The sequence below is a fragment of the Dendropsophus ebraccatus genome, chromosome 9, assembly GCF_027789765.1.
Source record: "Dendropsophus ebraccatus isolate aDenEbr1 chromosome 9, aDenEbr1.pat, whole genome shotgun sequence".
Classification (NCBI taxonomy): domain Eukaryota; kingdom Metazoa; phylum Chordata; class Amphibia; order Anura; family Hylidae; genus Dendropsophus; species Dendropsophus ebraccatus.
This window is the reverse complement of record NC_091462.1, coordinates 13794092-13803563: the sequence shown is the minus strand read 5'-3', so window position 1 is coordinate 13803563 and position 9472 is coordinate 13794092. Positions and strand designations below refer to the sequence as shown.

General features: G+C 42.3%; 1 protein-coding gene across 1 annotated transcript in view; it reads left to right on the top strand.

Moving 5' to 3' along the window:
• Positions 1-943: 943 nt before the first annotated feature.
• TMEM163 (transmembrane protein 163) overlaps positions 944-9472 on the top strand; it is a 93925-nt gene continuing 85396 nt past the window's right edge. Inside the window, exon 1 of the mRNA XM_069982641.1 lies at positions 944-1283. Coding sequence (XP_069838742.1) covers positions 1094-1283 — 190 coding nt within the window. The 5' untranslated portion in view covers positions 944-1093. The remainder of the gene's footprint in view (positions 1284-9472) is intronic.

Genomic DNA, 9472 nt, shown 5'->3' with positions numbered 1-9472 from the left:
ACCTACTAACTTATAAACACATTGTAAAACTATAGGGGGGGGGGGGGGGGGGGGTTGTGCACCTGATAACTTATAGATACATTGTAACATTATAGGGGGGGGGGGTTACCTGATAACCTGACTAATAAACAGTCCCCATATAGCCAAACCGTCACTCATTGGGGAGTTCTGCACAATGTATGGTGACTGTATTATTTACAGACTTTCCATCCCTGAGTTCCTGGTCATCTGTGGCCTCAAGCTCCCAGGCTTCCCTGCAGTATATATATATATATATATATATATATATATATATATACTGGGGGGCAGCAGTCTGGCCCCTCACTTCTGGTGTCCTGTTACCTGCACTGCTCGTGCACAGAAATGTTGCAGTAATTCTATGTATAAAACTCTAGTTCTCCCTTGTTCTCCATTGACTTTATAGGACCCTCCCTGTACTCCTCATGGGGTGTATATTGGATGCCTTGCAATGTATATTCTGTGTATACTGCTGAATTCTAGTTGTGGCTAGTGACCCCATGAAGTGGATATTATAGGGCCCCCCTCCCTCCAGCATCCAGAGCTTCCTCTCCTTATTACATTGCTCTTTGTCAGTCAGGGGCTTTGCAATATTTATGAAGGTTGTTGCATGATTTGCAGAGCCCCCTCTAGGATGTGAGCACCCAGGTATCTGAGGGTCCCAGATGTCACCAAGCATTGCTGTGCTATGGATGGTTTCTACAGTGATAGGATGCCCCCCCCCCCCCCCCATAGCCCCCTATAGAAGCTCCTGCATTTAGTCCCTGGATGCAATGCAATGTGCTTAGGGCTGGAGCCCCCATTGCAGCTGTGGCCCCTGTCAGGGTGTGGGACTCCAGCTAGTCACCTGCCTGCTTCCCCCTCTGCAGCAGCAGAGCTGAGTGATGCTGCAGCCTGAGCTCACAGGAGGCTAGAGGAGGCAGGATTCAGTGCCTGTGTCTGGCTGTCCTCCTCTGCCTCTCTCTCTGGCTGTCATGCACTGAGCTTGCACTAGTAGTGAGTGATCGTCCAGTGCACACACAGCCCAGCAGCCTCTGCTCACACCTGGCTGACACATTCCTCCTCTCCAGCCAGCATGGACCCCTGTGACACCGAGCTCTGCTACCCCCCGGACCCCAGCATCGTGCAGCCCAACTGTAACGGGCAACCAGGACGCCCGGAGCAGCCCCCCAGCAAGAGCCTGGAGGTCCCGATCCAGATGGACAGAGATCAGCAGATGAAGATGAGTGAGAGCGGCCAATTCAGTGACCTGGTGGAGAACAGAGGTGGGTGAGTGCCTGCAACAGAGGTGGGTGAGTGCCTGCAACAGAGGTGGGTGAGTGCCTGCAACAGAGGTGGATGAGTGCCTGCAACAGAGGTGGGTGAGTGCCTGCAACAGAGGTGGGTGAGTGCCTGCAACAGAGGTGGGTGAGTGCCTGCAACAGAAGTGGGTGAGTGCCTGCAACAGAGGTGGGTGAGTGCCTTCAACAGAGGTGGATGAGTGCCTGAAACAGAGGTGGGTGACTGCCTGCAACAGAGGTGGGTGAGTTCCTGCAACAGAGGTGGATGAGTGCCTGCAACAAAAGTGGGTGAGTGCCTGCAACAGATGTGGGTGAGTGCCTGCAACAGAGGTGGGTGAGTGCCTGCAACAGAGGTGGGTGAGTGCCTGCAACAGAGGTGGGTGAGTGCCTGCAACTTCCTCAGCACAGACAGGTGCAGGGGAGCCCGGGCAAGTTATGGGGGTCCCAACCAAAGTCACTTCAGTGCTGCCCAGTCACTGGGGGTCCATCAGGGTCAGCACTGGTAGACATAGCATTAACCCTCTATGTCCTGGGATCACTACAGAACCCAATCACTTATCAGATACAAGATATGAAGTGTGATCAATAATCGTAATTAGATCTAAGTCTCTCCAACCCCTGATATACATGGCAGGTGGTCCTTACAGTGTGTCCGACCCCTCATATAGGAGACAGGTGGTCCTTATATTATACTATAGCCTCAGATCACTAGGTTCTGCACTCTCCATTGTATCGGATGGCTGTGTCCGGTGATTGTTACATTGTTTCTTTATTTAGTAAATAGTTCTGATTACATTGTATGAGACGTATGAGGCGATGGCTGTTACTGTATATAAGATACAAGCTGTAATAACAGGGTACAGCTCTCAGGAATAGGCTGCTGCTATTTAAATACATATATTATATTGGTCTAATATATCAGGTATCTACATTTTATATATAGATATTCAAAAATCCAAATCGAATATTTAACTTTATCCAATGTCTATTCTGTGATCTGATGGGGACAGTGTGTATAGGACCCTGTGCAATTATAGTGATAGCTAAGCAGAGGTCTAACCAAATAATATAGGATATATCTACCTGATATCTATCTATCTATCTATCTATCTATCTATCTATCTATCTCCTATCTATCTATCTCCTATCTATCTATCTATCTATCTATCTATTATCTATCTATCTATCTATCTATCTATTTATCTATCTATCTCCTATCTATCTATCTCCTATCTATCTATCTATCTATCTATCTACTATATATCTCCTATCTATCTATCTATCTATCTATATATCTCCTATCTATCTATCTCCTATCTATCTATCTATCTATCTATCTATCTATCTATCTATCTATCTATATATCTCCTATCTATCTATCTCCTATCTATCTATCTATCTATCTATCTATCTATCTATCTATCTATCTATCTATCTATCTATCTATCTATCTCCTATCTATCTATCTGTCTATCTCCTATCTATCTATCTCCTATCTATCTATCTATCTATCTATCTATCTATCTATCTATCTATCTATCTATCTATTATCTATGATCAGTGACTTCTACATTGTATCGGATCAGTAAAAATTGAACCTGTAATCTCTGCATTGTATTAGATCTCTGTCACATTATCTGTATTTCTTATCTGTGACATTGTGCATAGATTGTATCAGTTCTGTGTCCTTATATCTGATAGAACTGATCCCTACATTATATCTGATGCCTGTCCTGTAATTCCTGCATTGTATCTGATAGAACTGATCCCTACATTATATCTGATAGAACTGATCCCTACATTAGATCTGATGCCTGTCCTATAATCCCTACATTGGCTGCTCTTTTATTAGTGATTCCCTACATTAAATCCCGATGACTCTCTATTGTTCCTTTCCAGGGTAGGGATCACTTTAGGGACTCCATCCTATACTCAGCATTTCTATTTATATCATATCTGTATTGTTGACACCAGATACACAGTGTTCCTGGATGGAGTGGGGGCAGTGAGGGGATGAGGAAGATTCTGCCCTCTGTATACACACTCATCAGGGGATGTTCACACAGGACAGATTTATAGCAGATATTTTTTGGCACTAAAATCCAGTTGGAGTTTTTCCCCCTGCAGCAAGCACATGGATTTCTGCCCATTAGGATGAATGAAAGAGTCAGAACCATCTCTGAAACAAATCTGCTGTGTCCTCCACCCTTACACTAGTTATTATATGATATCAGGGGTCATATAAGAAATATTCAGGGGGGCTGTGGATCCTGGGGAGGGGGGATAACATGTGGGGGGCTCAGCTTACACAAGTCATATGCAGGTTCAGGGGCAGCTGAAGTTTGCTGTCACCACCCTGGTGTCCTGACTCCTGAAGTGCCTTGTAGGTGATGTCATGTTATTGGCACCAGTGTATGGCATGTGCTAATGGGTTATGCTAAGGATGGTGTGTGTGTGTGTGTGACATACAGTATATTGTGCATGTAGTATAGCTTGTGTATATGATGTGTTGTGTATATACCATAGGTTATGTTACGGTTTATGCATCCGAGCATATATATTTGTGTGTGTGTATCTGTATATAGGAATAATGTGCTAGTTTTATAAATGGTGTGTGTGTATATGTTCATTGCCTATATTTATAAAATTGTTGATGTGGTGATGTTGTGGGTTTGGCTCTTTCTGGATGTTTATGAGAATTGTGTGGGACTGTGTGTCTTTTGCTCATTGTAGCTGCTTTCAGCTGTGCAGGTATGTCTGTGTGTGGGATGTATTGTGTGTGTATGTGCAGGGTGTTGTTTTAGTGTATGTGTGTGGGATGAATTGTGTGTGGGGGGAGATGTATTGTGAGTGTGTATGTGTGTGTGTGTGTGTGTGTGTACAGTGTGTTGTTTTGGTGTGTGTGTGTGTGTGTGTGCGCGCGCAGTGTGTTGTTTTGGTATAAGTGTGTGTGTGTACAGTGTGTTGTTTTGGTGTGTGTGTGTGTGTGTGTGTGTGTGCGCACGCAGTGTGTTGTTTTGGTATAAGTGTGTGTGTCATGTGCCCATTGTAGCTGCTCTCAGCTGTGCAGGTATGTCTGTGTGGGATGTATAGTGTGTGTGTGTATGTGTACAGTGTGTTGTTTTGATATGTGTGTGTGTGTATGTGTACAGTGTGTTTGTGTGTGTGTGTGTCATGTGCCCATTGCAGCTGCTCTCAGCTGTGCAGGTATGTCTGTGTGTGGGATGTATTGTGTGTGTATGTGCAGTGTGTTGTTTTAGTGTATGTGTGTGGGATGAATTGTGTGTGTGTGTGTGGGGGTGTATTGTGAGTGTGTATGTGTGTGTGTGTGTGTGTGTGTGTGTGTGTGTACAGTGTGTTGTTTTGGTGTGTGTGTGTCATGTGCCCATTGTAGCTGCTCTCAGCTGTGCAGGTATGTCTGTGTGGGCTGTATTGTGTGTGTATATGTGTATAGTGTGTTGTTATGGTATGTGTGTGTATGTGTGTGTGTCATGTGCCCATTGTAGCTGCTCTTAGCTGTGCAGGTATGTCTGTGTGGGCTGTATTGTGTGTGTATATGTGTATAGTGTGTTGTTATGGTATGTGTGTGTATGTGTGTGTGTCATGTGCCCATTGTAGCTGCTCTCAGCTATTCAGATGCTTCAAGGATAGAATGAATAATTTACAAACTGAGTCAGATGTGGAAAGTGTAAAATCAAAGCAGAGGCAGAAAACCATTCACATGATGAGTTAACTGAGGAGGGGACCAAGCATCTAGATAATAGATAATGTGTACATAGGAGAAATATAATATATTATAGATAAATAGACACATAGATATGAGATAGAAAAACAGATTAATAAATAGATACATATATATATGAGGTCGAGAGATAGTACATGGAACAATATATGAATGAATATAGATAGATATGATAGATATGTAGTTGGATAGACAGATATGAGATAGATAGATAGATAGGAGATAGATAGATAGATAGATAGATAGATAGGAGATAGATAGATAGATAGATAGATAGATAGATAGATAGATAGATAGGAGATAGATAGATAGATAGATAGATAGGAGATAGATAGGAGATAGATAGATAGATAGGAGATAGATAGATAGATAGGAGATAGATAGATAGATAGATAGATAGATAGATAGATAGGTAGATAGATAGGTAGATAGGAGATAGATAGATAGGAGATAGATAGATAGATAGATAGATAGATAGGAGATAGATAGATAGATAGATAGATAGATAGATAGGAGATAGATAGATAGATAGATAGATAGATAGATAGATAGAAGGTAGATCAATATGAGACAGACAAATAAAGACTATATATATATACACACAAATATGAGGAAGAAAAATAGTTCATAAATGGACAGGTATATAAACAAACATATAGATGGATGAATGGATAGATAGATAGATAGATAGATAGATAGATAGATAGATAGATAGATAGGAGATAGATAGATAGGAGATAGATAGATAGATAGATAGATAGATAGATAGATATAGGAAAAAGAATATAAAAGCAGCACTACCTTGTAAAACGTAGTTTGGTGCCAGCAGATTCCCCAACCAGGGGTATGAATGTCCATATACAACGAATAGTCCGCAGCACTCCAAGTTGTGAAACAAAAAGTGGTATTTATTCCAAATATATCATAATATCAAAAAATAGTGACATGCAGCAAATAGACGCCTGCGTCTATTTGCTGCATGTCACTATTTTTTGATATTATGATATATTTGGAATAAATACCACTTTTTGTTTCACAACTTGGAGTGCTGCGGACTATTCGTTGTATATAGATAGATAGATAGATAGGAGATAGATAGATAGATAGATAGGAGATAGATAGGAGATAGATAGATTAGATAGATAGATAGATAGATAGATAGATAGATAGAAGATAGATAGATAGATAGATAGATAGGAGATAGATAGTAGATAGATAGATAGATAGATAGGAGATAGATAGATAGATAGATAGATAGATAGGAGATAGATAGATAGATAGATAGATAGATAGATAGGAGATAGATAGATAGATAGATAGATAGATAGATAGGAGATAGATAGATAGATAGATAGATAGATAGATAGGAGATAGATAGATAGGAGATAGATAGATAGATAGATAGGAGATAGATAGATAGATAGATAGATAGATAGGAGATAGATAGATAGATAGATAGATAGATAGATAGGAGATAGATAGAAGATAGATAGATAGGAGATAGATAGATAGGAGATAGATAGATAGATAGGAGATAGATAGATAGATAGATAGATAGATAGATAGATAGATAGATAGATAGGAGATAGATAGATAGATAGATAGATAGATAGATAGATAGATAGAAGATAGATAGATAGATAGATAGATAGATAGATAGATAGATAGGAGATAGATAGATAGATAGATAGATAGATAGATAGAAGATAGATACAGTAGATAGAAGAGTCATAGGTGTAACAGATCTATAGAAAATTTGACCTTCGACATTAAGCCCACACAGTCCTCTATCTCGCCCTCCATTATACTGTATACAGGAGGCAGGGTTGTTGGGTTGTTACATTATGGAGATTATTGCAGGTAAATCTTGACCCCTTTGCTGCCAACTCTCTGGGGGTCCCAGCAACATTTCGTGTGATTTCTTTCTTTACGCTTTGGTTGGCATAAAGGGTTAATGTCGTCATCAGCCCTTTCACTAAATATAGTTATTGATTGTCAGCGGATGATTCCGGCCTCGCGCCGTGCAAGGATTTATCCAATGCTTTACAAGGGATTAAAAAGGGAGAACAAAGGCGACTGAGGAGCATATGGCAGGACCCCGGCTCAGGGAACAGCTGGAGAATAGAGTGAATGGAACTGGCACCTGTACAGTCCCTATGGGGACCAGTCTGCACCGGGTGGGGGAGGGGGAGATTCTTAATATGCGGAGTTGAGATAGAAATAGGAAAGTGAAGGCTCAGTAATAGAAAGCGACAGACATAGATACAGATGGGATGTGGAGGAGGAAGGAATGGTGGGCTATTTTGGGATTCATACTCTGCTCTATGCCTGATGCTGGAATCGTCTGCTTCCCTCTCTACAAGGAATATGTCAGTGCCAGGAAGTCATTGTATTTGTTCTAGATATACCCCCCCCCCCCCCCCCCCCCCCCCAACTAATTATAGATCCCTAGAAACACACTGCCAGGTGTCTGCTATATCGCTGTATACCAGTGCAGGCCAATGAGAATGAGAGGCTGCAGGCCGCCCCCATGACTCTGTGATCGCAGGCGGGGGGGGGGCCTTATGTGATTGGATCATGCAATAAAGATGTAAAGGGGTGTGGCTTAGCAGAAAAAGGGGTGTGGCTTGAGAGGTGACAATGTGGGTTAAATTGTCACTTTTTGCATATTGTAGAAACATAACAGTTTTGATTGATTGGGCTCCCAATTCTTTGCGCATGAATGAGACTGACTCTGAAATGGAAGGGCATTTAAAAAATAAGTAAATAATAATAATAAATAAATATATATATATATATATATATATATATATATATATATATATACTGGATAACCTCTTTATACCCATTATACCCTGTCAGAGGCCTCTAGGCTTTCCATGTTAGTATTTATATTACACCCTGTCAGAGGATTGTAGGGCTGCCATGTTAGTACTCCTTTTACACCCTGTCAGAGGATTCCAGGCCTGCCATGTTAGTACTCTTATTACACCCTGTCGGAGGATTCTAGGCCTGCCATGTTAGTTCTCCTATTACACCCTGTCAAAGGATTCCAGGCCTGCCATGTTAGTACTCTTATTACACCCTGTCGGAGGATTCTAGGCCTGCCATGTTAGTACTCCTATTACACCCTGTCAGAGGATTCCAGGCCTGCCATGTTAGTACTCCTATTACACCCTGTCAGAGGATTCCAGGCCTGCCATGTTAGTACTCTTATTACACCCTGTCGGAGGATTCTAGGCCTGCCATGTTAGTACTCCTATTACACCCTGTCGGAGGATTCTAGGCCTGCTATGTTAGTACTCCTATTACACCCTGCCAGAGGATTCCTGGCCTGCCATGTTAGTACTCCTATTACACCCTGCTAGAGTATTCTAGGCCTGCCATGTTAGTACTCCTATTACACCCTGTGAAAGGATTCCAGGCCTGCCATGTTAGTACTCTTATTACACCCTGTCGGAGGATTCTAGGCCTGCCATGTTAGTACTCCTATTACACCCTGTCAGAGGATTCCAGGCCTGCCATGTTAGTACTCCTATTACACCCTGTCAGAGGATTCCAGGCCTGCCATGTTAGTACTCTTATTACACCCTGTCGGAGGATTCTAGGCCTGCCATGTTAGTACTCCTATTACACCCTGTCGGAGGATTCTAGGCCTGCCATGTTAGTACTCCTATTACACCCTGTCAGAGGATTCCTGGCCTGCCATGTTAGTACTCCTATTACACCCTGCTAGAGTATTCTAGGCCTGCCATGTTAGTACTCCTATTACACCCTGTGAGAGGATTCCTGGCCTGCCATGTTAGTACTCCTATTACACCCTGTCAGAGGATTCTAGGCCTGCCTTGTTAGTACTCCTATTACACCCTGTCAGAGGATTCCAGGCCTGCCATGTTAGTACTCCTATTACAGCCTGCCAGAGTATCCTAGGCCAGCCATGTTAGTACTCCTATTACACCCTGTCAGAGGATTCTAGGCCTGCCATGTTAGTACTCCTATTACACCCTGTCAGAGGATTCTAGGCCTGCCATGTTAGTACTACTTTTACACTCTGTCAGGGAATTCTAGTCCTGCCATGTTAGTACTCTTAATATACCTCATTAGTAGTCCCTAGGCCTGTCATGTTAGTTCTCCTATTACACCCTGTCAGAGGATTCCAGGCCTGCCATGTTAGTTCTCCTATTACACCCTGTCAGAGGATTCCAGGCCTGCCATGTTAGTTCTCCTATTACACCCTGTCAGAGGATTCCAGATCTGTAGACTGTCTAGTCTAAATTTCCATTGTCTAAACATCAGCTGGTTTTAGTAAATCTGTGTCAATGAATGTTAAATTATTTTTACGATCTATTCAAGGGGTATCTTTTTCAAATTTGTCCCCACCCAGTAGCATGGGGGACAGTACCAGGTATGGCGGGCCTCCTCTCTCCAAGGG